The sequence below is a fragment of the Crocodylus porosus genome, unplaced genomic scaffold (assembly GCF_001723895.1).
Source record: "Crocodylus porosus isolate Cpor-Errol unplaced genomic scaffold, CroPor_comp1, whole genome shotgun sequence".
Classification (NCBI taxonomy): Eukaryota; Metazoa; Chordata; order Crocodylia; family Crocodylidae; genus Crocodylus; species Crocodylus porosus.
Window position 1 is genome coordinate 11223341 of NW_017728913.1, and position 17928 is coordinate 11241268.

The following is a 17928-nucleotide window of genomic DNA, read 5'->3' on the forward strand; positions in this document are numbered from 1 at the left end:
GCAGGATGCTGCTCTCCAAGCTGCCAGGCTGCATTCCTGTGAATTGGATCAGTATTGGCCAATATGCCTGGTATAATCAGCTATCAATATTGGCCAAGAAAACCTTTATTGGTGCGCCCCTAATACACACTGTGGGGAGGGTGAAGAAGCTGGGGTAGGGAATGATAAAGGCTTAATTAGAGTTATGGAAAGTACTAAATGTGACCTCAAGAAGCATTATTTTAATATGGAAGGGGAGAGGAAGATGAAGAGAGAGGTACGTTGACTGCCAGGTGAGAAAGTGTTAGCTTAAGTTTTGAATGGGCTGTCATGTTGAGATGGGAAAATACACAGGAGGAAGAGGAGATGAACTGTAAGGTGACAGGAAGTTTGTCTGATATTTTCAGTGCATTTCATTTGACTTTGTGATATCCCAGAATTCAGAAGGACAGTTAGATGTGAAACTGCTCAGTAAGGGAGAGGTTGTATAGAGGTGGATATATAAGCTATTGCTTTAGAGATGAGGTGTCAAGCTCATCTGGCCCTGTAAGTCAGATGAATGGTGTGGGACCAGCCCCATTGGTTGGACTAGGCCTCCCCCCCCTTCCCTGGTCCTGCATGCGAGATCCAGCACTGGCTCTGGCCCCAGACTGAGCAGTATGCGGTGCCCTCCTCAGACCAACCACAGCAGGTGCTGAATCCTGCCTGCCAGGGATGAGACCTGAATGCAAGGGGCCAGCACTGGGAGGCGAATGATCCATCTCCATGGGCTGTATTTTTGACATCTCTTGTTTCGAGACAGTTGATGAATTCAGGTGTTATAAAGAAATTGTAAGGAACCATCGCAGATCAAAAACAGAATATAGAGGCAGACTCAAAAAAAAAAAAAAAAGAAAAGAGAATTGAAATAGTGCTTGACAAAATAGCAAGAGAACTTAAAACAATAAAGCCAAGGTGACCTGGGGCAAGAACAAAGTGAGGTGAACAGTCAGAATGGGAGAAGGGTGGGTGTCAGGAATGCAGAGCAAGCTTTAGTAAAATAAAATATGGAGGAGCCTTGCACGTGAAAACAGAGGTTATCATTGTTTTTTGTGCACAGCATAAGTACCAACGTTTGAAAAAGTGCCCAGGGATTGCATTTTTGTTGCCCAGTTTGAGACTTTTTTTTAAAGAGGTTTTTGAAGGTTAGGAGCTTTAATAGAAAAATAGAAGTGACCAGTGTAAAATCAGGCAGAACACTAAGCATCTATTTCCTAGGCCCCTTGAATAGAATTGTTAAATTACTGTTTTTTACCTTGCTATTTGATTAGGACAGTGACTTGGTGTGATAGGCAGATAGGGTAAACAAAGTTGTCTATGTTCCTATTGCTTTTTTCAGAGAGGAAATACACAACAATTAGACTGGTTCACTAATTCAGCATTGAACCAGAACCTCAGTTGGTTCAAACATGTTATGCCATATTTCAGGGGTTTTCAACCTTTTTTAACAAGTGTACCCCTTCTGGTGCCAGATGCGGGGGTGGGGGGTCACATGCAGTGGCTGCTGCCAGCACCCTGCACCACCCTGCGCCACTGCTGCTGCCACCACTCTTCACTTCTGTGCGCCACTTTCCAATGGCCAGTTGCACGTGTGGCTCTGTAAGCTGCCGATGGGTCTCATGCCTGGCCAATCACATGCCACCTGTTAGCAGCCCACAGAGCCGCACATGCAACTGGCCATGGGAAGGCAGCATGTAGCAGTGGCGTGGGGTGGTGGGTGGCAGCAGTGGCCACTGTGTGCAAGCTCCCCCTACTGTGTCTGGCTAGCCAGGTGGCACCTGTGCAGTCTGCAGAGTGGTGCTGCTGCCTTCTCCCCCCCCAACCCTGGCCCTGATCCTGGAAGGTGGCACGAGCTGGTGGGTGGTGGTGGCAGCTGCCACATGTAAACCCCTCCACCCCACATCTGTCCATGGTGGGGCACTACTGCCCTTATGCTCCCCACCCTGCTCCTGGGAGTAGGCACAGAAATACACACTCTCCCCCACCTCCCCACCATTCAGACTCTCTGCGCCTTGTGGCCCTGCAGGCAAGGGGGGGCTGGTGGTGCCTTCTCACTGTTGGCTATTGGTTGAGGGCAGTGATCCTGCAGCCAGTCAGGAGATGGAGCTGGGGTAGGGGGTGGGGAGGTGTTGCAGTGTGCTGCATGGGGCCGGTGCTACCCAGCACACCCCTCCCTTTCCTCTGGGTAAGAGGTGACATGTGGGAACATGTCTGGGGAGACTCCGCTGCTGAGCCCCAGAGCTGTCCCCGCCCACTTGCGTGTACCCCTATGACCTTTCCAAGTACCCCTAGGGGTACACATACCCTTGGTTGACACCCCCTGCCATGGTAAAAATGGTAAAAGAAGTAAAATGGGGTATTACTGATTTCCATTTTTTGAGGATATGGCATATTTTGTATTTGTAAGGGCTGCAGGTAAAAAAGTGTACAAAAATTAAAGAGAAGAAGAAGGAAAAAGAAAAGATGTATATACCTTATACTAGTAGAGGGAATGATCTCTGATATGAACAAATACCTGCACAAATTAAGGCTTGACCACAAATGTATTGTAATAAAGGTGTCTAACAATGTCAAATTTTAGATTAGAAATGAGCGGGGCAATTAGAGAGTGGAACTGAAGTGGAAGAGGTCATTGAGGGGTGCCTTCAGTGAAAAATGTGAAAAGAGATTAGATAACATAGTAGGGGAATGATAGTTTAACCTGCACTAAGTGCAGGGGCTTTTTTTAATGACCTGTGTGGCCCTCTCATCTTCTATGATGATGGGAGAAAATATATCCTATCTTACCCTTTGCATAAATGCTATATTTGAAGGGATTCAGGTTAGCAGTGATTGATTGACTTGAAATAATTTACTGACACTCTAGCGTATCCTACTCTTTCTAACTTCTATGGAATTTTGGCTCAAGAAAAGAGGAAATTCCAGAGTTCTGGAAAATATTCTAATCTACTTAACTTTATTCATTTGGCAAGTAAGGAAGTAGTCATGGGTATGCATGATTGTATTGGAAGTACCCATATGATACCTCTCTGCTAACTATACCTGTATTTGATTTTCACCAAGTGATTTCGGAACAAGCAGTATTTCATTCTTTTGCCTGACACCACCAATAAAAATGGTGTATTTTTCTTTGCTTACACTGGCATAAGGCTTGTCTTTGCAGTTGATGAAGAATTAATGCTGTGTAAGGCCAGCTGTTGTCCTGCACATCTTTGTATTTGGAATTATTTGTTATTGAACCGAGATGACACAAGGAAATAGTTGTATGTTAATACTGTCACCTGGCTGCCATAAAGTAATTCCAGACTCATTCTGACTGCTTCTAGAGGCTGTTTTCACCTGAATTGCCATGGCAGAATTTTAATCTCAAGGGAATGCATCATTCATTCACTGAGACGATTGGAAACTTTTCATATTGATAGCTGCATGCTGTTACAGCATGGTGCAATTTTTTTGCTGATTCTTAGTTAGAATAAATTTTAAAATGGGAGCGTGGAGGAGAAAAATTCCCCCTTTATTTTTTCCCCTCTAGAATTAGATGTATAAAATATTATAACATAGCTAAATTTAAAAAAAAAAATTGCTTCAAGTTAACTGAAGATAGATTTTAAATATCTCCATGTAATCAACATGGCTGTTAATTCATGTGCATTAAGTCAGTGCTGTGTACTGAGTTAAATTCTTGTTGCATGTATGCATCACCACGGCATTTGGTAAGTTACCCTGAAATGGTATTTTGAAATGCATGGGTCATTCCATGGAAGCCAAGATTTTTGCAGTCTGACTGTCCCAATTAGATTTTAGTAAGAATCATTTTAGAAATGCAGTATTATTAAATAATTAGAAAAACATTCTTGTTATAAGGTGAAATAAAACTTGCCTTAATACTCTCTTCCAACCTGCTGCTATTTTAAATCTGTCCCACGAGCAGAAACTCTTGTGGGTGGGCTGCATTGTTTCCTAGTAAAGATTAGTTCAGTAATGAATAACTTTCTTTTTACTTATTGAGGAATGGTCCTATCCATTCATTTGACTTGTGCCTTGGTGGCCACTCTTTGTGTATGGGCTTCTTTACAAAATGATACTTACTAGTGCTTTTTAAAGAGGTGTATCTTTTTTTTAGGCTTTTCTGCTTGGATTATTTTACTTGTCTATAATATCTATTGCTTTTTTTCTCAGGTTTCTGTGTTGGATGCAAAAAGAAGTATGAATATTGGAATATTTCTCAAACAATTTAAAAAGTAAGATTTTATTTTTCATACAGCTTCATATGTAATAGTAATAATAATCTAAAACAAATGGAATAGGAAATAAAAGACATTATGCAAAGGTATAATGTGTAATGCACTGCTGCTTTAACCTAGTTTTAAGACTCTCTACAAATTTTCTTAATTGGGATTCATAGCTTGTTTTTTTCATAACATGTTTATCTGAATGACAGTATTGCTTAAATCTTCCATTTTCAGTTTTCTGTGCTAATTAGTTCACAGTTTGATTGTTGCCATTGCCAGTTGAGGTTTCATAGGCAGTAATAGAATGCCTTTGAATCTTGTAAGATACTGAGTTGTTTTCCTTGGCTGCTTTTCTGTAGGAAGAGTGAAAGGATGGGGGAGGGATGAAAGTTTTTCCTTTTTTTTTTAAAGGTAGGCTAAAGCAGTTTAGCTGCCATGCATTTGATTTACTTTTTCGCAGAGGCCTCACTGATTGGCGGCTGTTGTGAACACTGATTCAGCTACTGACAATTTTTGTAAGCTTTGTTTTTTTGGGGGTTTTTTCCCATTTCTACACCTACAGGAGTTCCAAGTATTACAGTTTAATTTGACCACTTGTTTTTTCAAGGTCTGCTCGGTCCATAAGTGAAGATATTTACCATGGAAGAAGTGACCCGTATGGATCTGAGACACTGCGTGAATTACTTAAGTTATTGCCTGAAGCAGAAGAGGTAAGTGAAGTGTTTAAAGTGGTGCCTCTTTGTGTGGCTTAGTTCCTATGAACTTGGGATTGTAGAGAATACTTGTTATCTTTTTGGAAAAGTCATAAAAACCTGAGAGATGCGGAGGTAAAACCTACTGAGTGCAAAAATTTGCCCTTGGGAGTGGCACACAGTGACCTGTGGTATTGGAAATACAGTCTAATCATTCCTTTACAGAAGTTAGTTTAACTTTATTTGGAGGAATTTCATATTAAAGTACCAAACTTCCTTGATACGTTTCATTAATTTCTGGCCCCTATTTCCCAAGCAGTTACATGGTTGGAACCACAGCAATTACAATCTAGTGGTGGTATTGGGTTACTGCGTCACTATGCTACCCCATTGGCCCACAATCCAAGAAGTCTGTGAGCTTGTTTGATAAATTTAAGACAACTGCTTCAAAGGCTCTTCCTTCTTGCCCTTGTGCATGTGTCTTGAGACTTGTATATTGCAAGCTTCACTGAATTAGCATTAAAATTGCTCAAGTGTTTCTTATCAAAGTAAATGAGTATGGGGAAATGACCACTTAACTAATATCCAGATTAACCGTTAGCTTGCATGCTTTACCACTTGAATGTCATTATATTTAAAAATTGATTCTTTGGCTCCACAATACACTTGCTCTCAGTTCAAAGGTATACCAAAAATACCACATATCTCCAGTGACTTGAATTCACATATGCTATCTTAATTCTGGTCATTTCCACATACTGGATTTAAAAGGCTATGTATGTATATGATGAGACACCATAGATATGAAATCCATTTTATTTGAGAACCAGCATTCAAAGTAGTGTGGGGTACTAAAATTGATCCTTAAAACTATCCTTTTTTCCACCACCCTATTTTTTTGTGGTTTTTCTAAATAGGTACTATATCTTTTAAGATGTTTTCTCTTCACTGGGTAAAAAATCTACACAAAAAAGGAAAATGATAGAGTGAAGAGAAACTGAATCCTAATATCCCTTTGTGCATGTTACATGTACAAAATAAGATGAAGAAATATTGTTTCCACTCTAATCTTTCAGCTGTAGATCTTGGGTGTTACTCATGGCAATAGTAGCTTAACATTCAGGGAGATGTGATTTGATAATGTGCCTCGATACGATATAAATTTTATGCCCTGCAAACCTAATTTATTTGGACCCGTAAGTTCCATTTCGGTGGAGATTTAACTGTGAAAGCTTGTCTGACCTAGCAACCCTTGATTACTAGAGCATGGTTTCTAATATTGTAAAGGTTTGATTTGAAACAACTGAAGGTTGCACCCAGTCAAGCACTTGCTGGCAGTAAAAGTATATCTTATTTGTTGTGCAGTGTCAGGGAGCTGGTGTAGTGTTGTCAGAGTGGTGGTGAAGTGGATTTCTGTAAGGAGAGAAAACTAAGTCATAGCTAGACAGCAGCACGAAACTCGCAGGTTCAGAGATTAAGAGCTGAAGGGACCACCACTTTGATCATCTCATCCAGATGTGTCCAATCCCTGGCCCACTGTGGGCATTGCTGTGTCATCCAGCCTACTGGGCTTCCCAGAGTCCCAAAACTTTGTTGACTGGGGAGCAGTGGCAACAGTAATTGTTGCTCCCCTGCTTCCAGACCTATGGAGAGCCCAGGAGGTCAGATGCTATGACTCTGCATGCATGATTGGGCACCCAGGGTTGGGGCAGCATGGGGCATGGATTGGACCAGCATCATTCATCCAGCTCCTGGGGCCAGAGGTTTGAGCAGCAAGATGTTGATCTAGGCTAACATCTTGCATAGCATAGGCCATAAGAATCCTCTGAATTAAAGCCTGTTTCAAGTCTAGTTGTTGTTGTTCAAATACCTCCTATTTTTATACAGAAATATTTTATTTTGGTTTTAAAATCTCTAGCAATGGACCTTATGCTTACCAATTTTTGCCTTTATTTTTAGCCTGAATCTGTCAGGTTTCCACATTGAGGCACTGGGTCTTGTTATGCATGACTTTGCTAGATGGAAGCACCCCTCTATCAGATTTATTCTTCCCCATGTTCTAGACCAGGGCCAGCCAACCTGCAGCATGGTTACCACAAGTGGCATGGGAAGTCTCTGTATGCAGAACCAGCAGGTTGGAACAGGCAACACAGTGGCAGATAGGGTAGGGAGCAGAAAGCAGAGCAGCAGATCAGGCAGGGGGCAAAAAGCAGAGCAGCAGATTGCATAAGACAGAGGTTCCCAAACTTCTTCTTATTGTGTACCCCCTTCCAGATTTACCAGCTGCCTGCTTACCCCTACCAGCATAGGTTTTATATTTTAAACCCTTAAATCCCAGTTGTTTTTATAATGACAATTAAATCTGCCATTGCACACTTTCTCCTGCATGCCCCCCAGAGATGTCTTGTGTATCTCCGGGGCTACGCGTACCACAGTTTGGGAACCTCTGGGGTAAGAGGAAAGGATTGGAGTGGTCCTTGGGGTGTGTGCATGTGCAGTGTTGATTTGTGTCACACTTACCAAAAAGGTTGACTGTCACTGTCAAATTGTCTCTTAACCTTATTTTTAACCTTGTATTTATTTTTTGACAAATCAAATAGATTAGGTTTCTTGAGTTTTTCATTATAAGATGCCGCATTAAAAGGCATGTTTGCTAATCCTCTAATCATTTTTTCATAGCTCCTTTTATGAATCTTCTGAATGTTTAACATCCCTTTCAAATTATGGACATGGAAACTGGGCACAGTATTTGAACAGTGGTTTGCACAGGTCCAAGAGGCAGAGATTATATAACCTGTCTTCTGCGCCTGTTCTCACCTAGCCATACAAGCCCCTTTGGCCACAGCATTGCATTGTGAGATCTCATATTCATCTGATTACCCACCATAATCCCCTGATCTTTTCCTGAGTCACTACTTGCCTCAATAGACCCCTCAGTCTTGTAAATATGGCCTGCATTCCTTGTCCCTAGGTATGGCATTACATGTAATCATATGGACATGTATACTGATTGCAGGCAGCTTACCAAAATATCCAGATCACTCTATTGGTGACATGTTGTCTTCATTATCTACCATTCCCTGAATTTCAGTATTATCTGGAAACATGGTTTTGTTTGTTTTTCTTCCAGGTCACTGATATTTGTTAAATAAATTGTTAAACCACCAAATCTCTAAAAGATTAAAAAAGGAATACTTTTGTATCGTGATGATTCCTTTTCTAGTTAGACCTATTTTGAGACCTATTAGTTGAGCTTTTTAAATACATCTGAATATGAGCCATGTTGTTTTTGTATGGTCTCATTTGTTAATCACTGTTGTTAAGTCCAGGTTAAACACCTTCCAGAAGTCTATTAGACACTATTCCCTGGACCAAAAGATTTTATAATCCCACGAAAAGTTAAATTAGTCAGACAATCTACATTTTCCATCAATCAATCTTGTATTAACTCTGTGACCAACCCCCTTTTAATTATTTATGAATCAAGTTCCACATTAGCTGTTCCATTATTCTTCCTTGGATTGCTCACAAGCCTATAATTATTCAGATCATCCCAATGCTCTTTCAAAGTATTGGCGCATTAGCTTCCTTCCAATCCCCTGGAATTTCCCCATTGTCTTAAGACTTAATGAAAATCAGTATTAACAGTCCAGATTGCTCCTTGACCAGAACTTCTGTCATTCTTAGTTGTCAGTTATCCACATCTTACTTAGTGCTCTCTAACTTAAGTTTCTGCTATTATCCTGAATTACTGTTAGGATGGAAAGCATTTTATCATTATGGTATAAATAAGTCATCTGGCTTTTTTCCAGCAACTAAAGACCAGTATTAATTAAACACTTATTGTCTAGCAATGGAATAGTGCCTTTTTAAAATTCCTTCTGTTCCTCATCATCTGAACGTCTCCCACAAGGTCAATCTACTTTTTAAGTTCTCATTCTCCACAATATACTGTCCATCACCACCCCTTCAGAAATGCTGTGCGCTTCGAAGTTCTGTTCTGTGCACTCGCGTCGTGTCTTCTTGGGTGTTTCTTTTTTTGTTTCTCCTGCCTCCAGATCTTGTGGCCTGCATTTTTTCCCCAAATACTTTTCAGGCTTTCTGGCTACTTACATTCTCACAGTTTGCCCTTGCTGAGCTTTCTCTCTATTGTTACAGTCTTTCCTGATGCTGCCTCTGATTTCTTTAATGATTTTTCACTTTGACTCCACATTTCTGTCTCAGTAGCCTCACCCTCAGTGCGTGAGAAGCAAGGATTTTTTTGGTAATATCTTTTATTGGACCAACTGAGTAGCTGGGAGAGAGGTTAGACAAGCTTTCAGGCACAACATGCTCTTCCTCAGGTTTGGAAGGAAAAACTTGTCTATCATTTCTCCCAACTGCTCAGTTTAATAAAAAGATGTGACCAAAAAAACCTCTTGTCTTTTGCATGTGTCGTGTGCTCTCCCCACCCTGACAGCCCAGCTGATGATGCCCTTTTTTTGGATCTATACCCCGATCTGTCTAAGTTGCGCTCTGCCTGTTCTCTGCTTTCTGAAATCAAGACTACATCATCAGGAACACCAAGGGGCATCCTCCTGCTTGTTGCTGAGTAAATCCAGGAGTAGCACAAATAGCAGTGGTCTTAATTCTGACCCTCAATGGAATCCAGACCTGATGAGGGCATCCTAGGTCTTCCCACATATGCTTCCAACTCATGTTTTTGAGCCTCTGTATATACTTACCACAAGTCTCTCATAAATTCCTATTACCAGTTGCTCCCTCATGCACCAGCATATCAGTTTTCTTGGTCATGAGCTTTTTTCCATGTAAAGAAACACTATGTGAAGATTTTTCTTGGTGTCCTTGTACTCTTACTTTTCCATTAGGAGTCTCACTGCAAAGATCACATCAATCATTGATTTACCGGGCATGACTGTGAACTGGCAGTCTCCAGTTTTGACTTTTTAATCTTTCTTTGATTCTTTCCCATAGGTTTGTAGTGTGGTTCATGAGTATTATGTCTCCAGCTGCCAAAGTCTTGTATGTCTCCTTTTGTTCTTAAAAATAGACCCCCATAAATCTTCCGTATGCATCTGACTCTCTTTTTTGTGACATCATCTCAGTGAACAGACTTATACCTGCTTTACACAGAGGTAATCTCAGTGCCTCTATAGGAATTTCATCGGGTTTCACAGCCTTCTGAATTTTTATCTTCTCAAAGGCATCTACTGTACTATCTGACTCCTTCTCTTCCTCCTACTTAAAAAAAAAAAAAAAAAAAAAAAGAATAGCACTTCTTTTCTGTTAGTTTCCTTAGCTCAGCTAGCCATAGTCTTTTTGCTTTCCTAACCAGTTTTCCACAATTCTTTCTATATATATATTCATTGCTGTCAACTGTACATAGTGCCAAAAGTGCAAAGTTAATGATCCTTTTGTCATCTTTATGATTTCCCTATCAACCCTATAGATTTTGGGATTCATGCATTACCAATTTGCAGTTAAAGAGGGAAAATTCCAAAATTGGAGGCTCCAGGTTCTGGGCTTACTGCCCTGTGCATCAGCTGTGCATACTTTGCTGGTCAGGCTGGGTATGGCAACACACAGTTCTTCCTTTATAGGAGCCTGTAGCTAGTGGTGCCAAACTTTAAACCAAAAGTCTGAACACAGGTTTCTCTTGCCTGGAGTTAGGAAAGCCTTACTCTGTGCTTAGCACCCCAGGGGGCGCATGGATTTTAAGTCCATTTCCCTAGTACTCTTTGTTTGAAAGTGTGTGCGTGTGTATATGTGTGCCCCCTTCCAGCTGACTATTAAACTAAACCAACATGCATACAAATAAGCAGGCCAGCATAAAATATTCCTGCATTACTATATGTATTTTTTTACTTAATTTTGCAGTACATAATTTAGTCCTGATCAGTTGCTTCTATGCATATATTAATTTTAGTTTCATTTTAGTTCATTTTCATTTAGTTCTTATTTGTCAAGGTGATGTTTAACCTAAAATCTGGCCAAATAACAACACAATGCCTTCTGAGTTAAAAGAAAATTTTAAGAAAAAGTATTTTTTTTTTTTTTTGAAATTTCAAGTATGTTTGTAGTACTGGCATTGTGCAACCTCCAATTTATATTACAGAGTGAAGCCTTTCTTCCCAAGGCTGTCAGGATTGTTAGTTTCTGAGTAATCGGTGACTCAAAGCAGGTAATGCCATTTTTGGTGGTATAGTGCTTTGTTCTCTTTTATCCATTAGATCCTTTGTAAGATGGAACTGCATATTTTAACATTCCAGGTGCATGACAGTTCCCACTCAATTTCAATAATACCAACTAATTTGATTATGTTAAAAATGAGTAATTTGAATGCCTCTTATTTATTACCTAGGCTCTCAGTACTGGTGTATAGTCAGTTAATTTTGTTTTCTCTCACATAGTTTGGAGTCTTGTTCATATGTACTTTTTTTATTATTTGTCCTTCCCTTTTGCTATTAACTTAATGAACAAGCTGCTTAAAAAGATTCTCTTTATTTGAACCAGTTCTAGTTGTGTCTGTTTGGACATTTGTACACATGCTTGTGCCACAGTGCCAGGTGCTTTTAAAAGCGCCCAGCACTGCAGTGCATACATTTGTATTAACAGCAAAATGCACATCAGTGCTGAGAAAATGGCAGTGGCACGCTTTTGAACTAAAACACATTGAAGATATTTTAGTTCAAAAGCACACCACCACCATTTTCTGTGTGCTGTTGTGCTTTTCGCCATTTATACAGCTGCACACGATGCAGCACAGTGTGCATCAGCTCGCAAGCGGAGAAAACTCAATTATTCTGCTGAGCTTTAAAGACAAAAAGTATAGGAAGGAGTGCTGGAAAAACCCAGGTTATGTCGAAGGGCATTTATACATATACATTTTTGTGCTGCAACGTGCTGGATCTCTGGTGCATCTGAACAGACTTGATTAAGATCTTAGATGCACCAGAGATCCAGCACGTTGCAACACAAAAATATATGTGTATAAATGCTCTTTGACATAACCTGGGTTTTTGCAGCACCCCTTCCCATACTTTTTGTCTTTGTAGCTCAGCCAGCTTACAAGTATAGTTCCAAGAATTAGTGTAGTCTTGCTGGTCAGGGTAAGGTCTGAGTAGCCATACTAGGAATTTAGTGCTGTATGAAACCTACCCTCTTAACTACCTGGGTCCTCCAAGATGTTGTCTGCAATTTTCTAGGACAGTGATTCTCAACCAGGGTGTTGCAGCATTAGGTGTGCAAACATGATTTACCAGATGAACCCAGATCTTTCAAATAGGAATCCATAGGGTTTCATAGACATTAGACATTCAGGGCTGGAAAGCACCTATGAGATCATTGGGTCCAGCCCACCCCCCCATAGACAGGAAGTCAGCTGGAATCAAGTGACCCCAGCAAGACATATATCCACCTGTTTTTTTTTCTTATGTCTAGTCTAAATCATCTTTCCTGGAGTTTATGGCCATTAAAAACATTCTGATCTGTTGTGGTCTTTCTTTGCAACAGAAGAGTTACCCTATTATTTTTTTGTTGTTAACAAATGAGTAAAAGCTAAGAGCTGGCATTTTCTGACAGGTGCCTTGAGTCCAAAAAAGGTTGAGAACCACTGTTCTAGGACATGGTGATAAAAAACTTGTGTTGTTTCCTTTGTTCAAGAAATGTAAGAGGCTGTGGGGAGGACATTCCTAAACACAGTTGTATGATGCTTCTTCCAGTTTGATCCACAACATTTACAGCATAAAGCAAGAGTTTATTCCCTGTAGATAATTTGTAATCTTATCAGTGTTCTAGAAAGTGATGTGATAAATAGTGAGTTCATTACTTTATTTTAGTGCCCTTCTAGAATTTGACCTCTTCCCCTATCTCAATTGACAGTTATTTAAATATCTTATCTTTCGAGATGGGTCAACCACTGCTTTGACATATATCTAAACCAACAAATAAATAAAGCCTACAGAATTTTTGTCATTTAAAATTCCTTATACCTTTTCCTCTATTGTATTACAACAGCTTTATTTACATATATTTACAGGGGTGTCAACACTAAGATCTTTTTAGTTGGTTACCATAAGAGCTGCTGGAATTTGTGTGTATGAATGGCAGATACTGGCACTTTGCTACAAGCTTTTGTCATACTGAGTACACTCATTAAAATACTGGTCAAGTTGTGAAGGGTTTTGTCAAACTTAGAATGTTTGAATGTTTTCAGATGTTTGATTTAGGAAACTTTCAAGTTCTCAAAGGTGGACAGAGCTTCCAATTCCTGAAACCTACAGCTGTTAAAGTAGAGCACTAAGAGTGTATTGTTAGGGCATCCACAAAATGGTATGACTTAAATCAGGTGCAAAAACAAGTGTAAATTTTTCTGTATAGGTTAAAAAATAAGCAAGTTACTGTTTTAGAATTATAGTTGGAAATGTATTTGTTTGCTACCTTACCATGTCTTGTGACCCTGCAGAAGGAAGAAATATGTCTCTAAAACCCAAGAAGCTTCCTTCTTTCCCAGCTCACTTCTTGTTGGGCAGTCTTTTAATTAAGGAAAAATGTTGATTTCCATCTTTCTGGTCTCTAATACAAAAAAGCATTCTTGATTCTCTCGCATGCACACTCTCTCTCTTTTCACTTTTTTAAGCAATCCTACCTACACATCTTTGTCTATATCTTATTAAAATAGTTGTTAGCTAATTACAGGACTGTTTTTTTGTGCATACTGCTGCACTGTTCAACAGGTCCTGACTGGTAAACTTTGACTGAGTCTACAGGGTCCTGTGCTTAGCAGCCACTTTAATTCACTCTTCTGTATCCAGTGAGAATACACCTTCTAGATAGCTAATCAACATATATGCACACCCAGGATATCGGTCTGTCTTTTACTTCCTCTGTATTATATCAGTTGCTTGCTTACTGTGTGTTAAACCTGCAGCTTGCTTACTGTGTGTTAAACCTGTAGTCATCTGCCATTTAGATTTGTAGGACTCTCTTTCTCTGCCTGCTGAAAAAACTGTGGGAAGGGGATCTCATTTCGTCACAATGCTCTGAACATTTGCAGTGATTAAAAAAAAAACCATGAAAAATGCAAGGAACTTTGTGACCATTGTACTGCTGTATGTTTGTTTGAAATGGGGAAATATACTTGGATATATTGCAAGCATGTCTAAAAATGGGTGGCACTGATACCGTTTTAGTCAAGGATTCCTATACTTTCATTCAGGAATCTTTGTAGCTCTCCTGGAAGCATAAATAAAAGCCAGCTTCTTATCAGTAAAGCCAGTGCTAAAAGAGTACTCCAGTATATTAAACACTAGGAAAGTCACTTATAATTCACTCAGTGGCACTCCTCATTCTAAAGAATAGCTAAATATTTGCAATAGGTGTAGCTACTCTAACTGTTCATACACCAAAAAAGTTAGACTTCCTTCATATAATAACATATTTTAAAGCATGAGTGAGTGCATATGGGAGAGCCCTATGTACGTAAAATCTGATTTTTGTATATGAGCATACATGTGCAGACTCTGCAGATGTTTTCCTAAATGAAAAAATTGTCTGTCAGCTGCCATTAATTTAAGAACTGTAGAACTGAACTTGCGGTTGCACTATACTCCCTTGTACACGTATATCCCAATGCCATTTCTGTTTACCTGATGGCATACAGTTAGAAGAAAAGTGTTCTGAAGGGCTTGGGTGTAGAGGTCTGACTGAATAATTTATAGTGATTTTAAAATATATATATACTTTATTAAATCAGTCATAAACACATTTCATGTCTGTTAACTCATTATGGGCATGCATTTAACAGCTATGTTGTCAACTCCATTTGCAATTTCATCACAGCTCTTACAATAATTTGGTGCTTTAACTGGAGCCCCACCACTTAACCATGTTCATATAATCACATGAGGCCACTTTCATCTTAAAACAGTTCTATACTCCTACTTGCAGAGGGAAGCTTGAGATGATCCACAGTGAAAGGGGAAAAAAGTTCCCAGAAGGCCAAAAGGCTTTAAAACTGTTAATCTTGTGATTTTCAAGACAGTCTCAAGACTGTCTTGGGAGGCATGATTCATTCTGTTTGAACGCTTGGGGTTGGCAATCCTGAACTGGATTAGCAAAATTTAAATGTGTGGGACCTGGTTACAGCATTGTAGATCAACAGGTCCCTTTCTGCACATTGTACCTTCTATGTGCTTGTCTTTCTCGGGAGCAGAATGGCCTGTTTGTATCCACCATGTATGGCTGTTGCAAATTAATGAGTGAGATTCTGTGCTGCTCCTCAGGGCAGGAGTGTAACTGAGCTGGGGGCCACCTGCAACAGCAGCCTGGGTGCCATTAGTGTTGTGGAGAGGAGAATAGGGGCAAAACAGCAGAATATGCTACCTCAGTTGGTGCTGCTCCAAGCTCAGGGCTGCCCTGCTATGTCTCTGTCTTGGAGAGCTAAGCAAGGAGCACACAAAGCAAGGGAGTGGCATCAAATGTGGCTGATACTGGGCCCTCACTCTGTGTTTTATGGCTGCCTTCATGGAGCATTTCTTTGGCCTACAACATTACCCAAAATCTCTGCAGGGCTCTGTCCCTACCCCTTCCAGCCCCAGGATATGGCTGTCTTCTATGACGTACGCCGTGGGAATCCTGCTATAGAATGTACTAGGACTATTGTAGAAGGAACCACGCCTTGCATCACTCCAGCACCCTCACTGTGAAATGCTTAAAAACTAAACAGTGAAATTAAATAGTCAGCAAACAAAATTAAAATTCTCATTGCAATATTAGCATTAGCATTCCATGTAGGTAATCTTGGATTATCTAGCTTTGCCCTGGTTACCATGAAAAGTACATTTAAATATAATATGTGCAGTATACGTAAGTTAATAGGCAGCTGAGGTGCATCTTAATGGGAACATCTTGCTTTCTGGCTTTTGTGCATTTAAGTGTTAGAGTTGCATTTTTGCATCTAATTTCCTGCGTGTGTTTAAGAAAAGAGCTGTCCCGACACTTAAATTCTTTTCATGTAAATTTCAAAATTTACACATCACTGTAATGAGACGATGGGTGGGTTTGCAGTTGTCATTTTGGCTGTAGACCACTGTTTCTAGAAGGCTAGGCTGAAGAACACCTGCCAAGACTACACAATGATATGTCCTTTTTTTCTTGCTAAATGCTGTCTAAAAGAGGTATGTATTTTGGTTTATTCCCTGCTTGTTAAGCACCTTTAGAAGTATTAGGAATGTCAAGTCTGGTCTTTCCTGTTTTTGTTGGCTGACTTCTTGGATGACACTTTTATATAAATTAGGAGGTTTCTCAGGCTTCAAATAAATGACTGCAGAGGTTGGGTCTTTAAAAGGAGCTTTTTGTCTGAACGCCTTGTATTAAAGAGGGTTTAAGAAATGCTGTTAAGTAGCTAGAAGAAAGAAATTTACATCCTGTCTGCAATTTAGGATTCATTTAGTTGGTATCTGTCATAAAACTTGTGCTTCTTCACTTACAAATATAATAATTGGAAGTGCAGGTAACTGAAATTTGGGGGTTTTACATGGGTATTTTAAACAAAGTGATAAGTTTTTCATTGTTTCAAATTAAAATGTTCAATTTGGGTTTTGGGTTTGGTTTTTAACTTTAGCCAAAAAACCCCAATTAATATTCGTTGGAAACAATTTTTTTTTCATACAGAATTCAAAACAGTGTTGGAATAATCATTCATTTGGAGAAATTGTTTATTTCAGTAGAAATTCAGCTGTTGACAGAATTGTTTTCTGTGCTGAAATTATGTGCTTCAGATTTACTTTAAAATTGGATAAAATCTGTGTTATGAGTCTGTTTTTCTTCTGCCTTTTTAGTATGCATATAAAATGTATAAAGTACAGTAATATCAAGTCTGGTCTTCCAAAACGTTTTTGAAGGGAAGTCAGAAATAAGTCTAATGGTGGGTTTTTTGCATCTTAATGAAAGAGGAAAGAGTTAATACTTGAGCAAAGACTTTTTTTCAATTACCTGTATTAAGCACCGGGAGTTCACAAAAATAAACCTAACTGGTGGAATAAAAAGTTTTTATCTCTCACTTATGCACAGTTCTCAGTCTTTTTTGGTTCTTGTTGTGTCATAAGTGAATGCATTTTCCAGGCATGTACAAGTGTGCCTTCACAAATGAATTGTACTGGACGGGGAATTAAATGATGATACTATTTCTAGTGTGAGCTTTTGTGTAGGCAAAACTCCAGAAATTTTTAGCCTGATTACCATCTTTTAAAGTTTAACAAGGTCCTAAAGAAGCCAGTGCTAGAAAAACTTCTATATAATACATGATCTTTCAACCCAGACATTTTCAGGAGGTGGGAACAAAAAAAGAATCATTAATGTCTGAAAAGCATATGTGCAAGCCACATGCTAAACTTAGGCACAAGCTGTTTAAGTGATTCATTTGGAGCCTAGTGTTCCAAGAGGCTTGTGATCCCTTGCTAAACTCATGGCAACTTGTGAATTGTTCCTGTCCTCTGGAAATTGAATTGAAAGGCAAAGGTAACTCTGGTCTAGGTCCACCCTTTTCCAGGACCACTTCACCATCTACAAAACTGAAATCTGACTTTGGAGTATGAATGTGGTTGTCAATGAGGTCTTGGAAGAAGGGAGAGAACAGGATGGAGTAGTGAGGATATGTGTATGTTTATATTTAAATGATGTGGGGTTCAGGAAAGACTGCAAATATGAAGCATGGAGGCAAGGGGAGAAGGGTGTATGACAGGACATGGGCTCTGATTATTTATGTATGCTGGTCTTGTGAAATGTTCTCATAACTTACCTGGAAGTTGTGCTACAAGGGTATACACATTTTTTAAATGTATGTGGTAGTGCTTGTATGTGAACAAGTAGCATGTTTACCCGAATTCATAACGACTCTGAATTTAAGATGATTCCCACCCCCTCAATAATTAGATTCTTCAACCGTTGCAGCTTGGGGGGAGTCAAGTGGTCTGACTTCTGCTCCT

At 39.6% G+C, this 17928-nt stretch overlaps 1 protein-coding gene across 1 annotated transcript in view; it reads left to right on the forward strand.

The window, feature by feature from the left end:
- FHDC1 (FH2 domain containing 1) overlaps nucleotides 1-17928 on the forward strand; it is a 48555-nt gene that overhangs the window by 8362 nt on the left and 22265 nt on the right. Inside the window, exons 3-4 of the mRNA XM_019534488.1 lie at nucleotides 4198-4259; nucleotides 4858-4960. Of these exons, the coding sequence (XP_019390033.1) occupies nucleotides 4198-4259; nucleotides 4858-4960 (165 nt within the window). The remainder of the gene's footprint in view (nucleotides 1-4197; nucleotides 4260-4857; nucleotides 4961-17928) is intronic.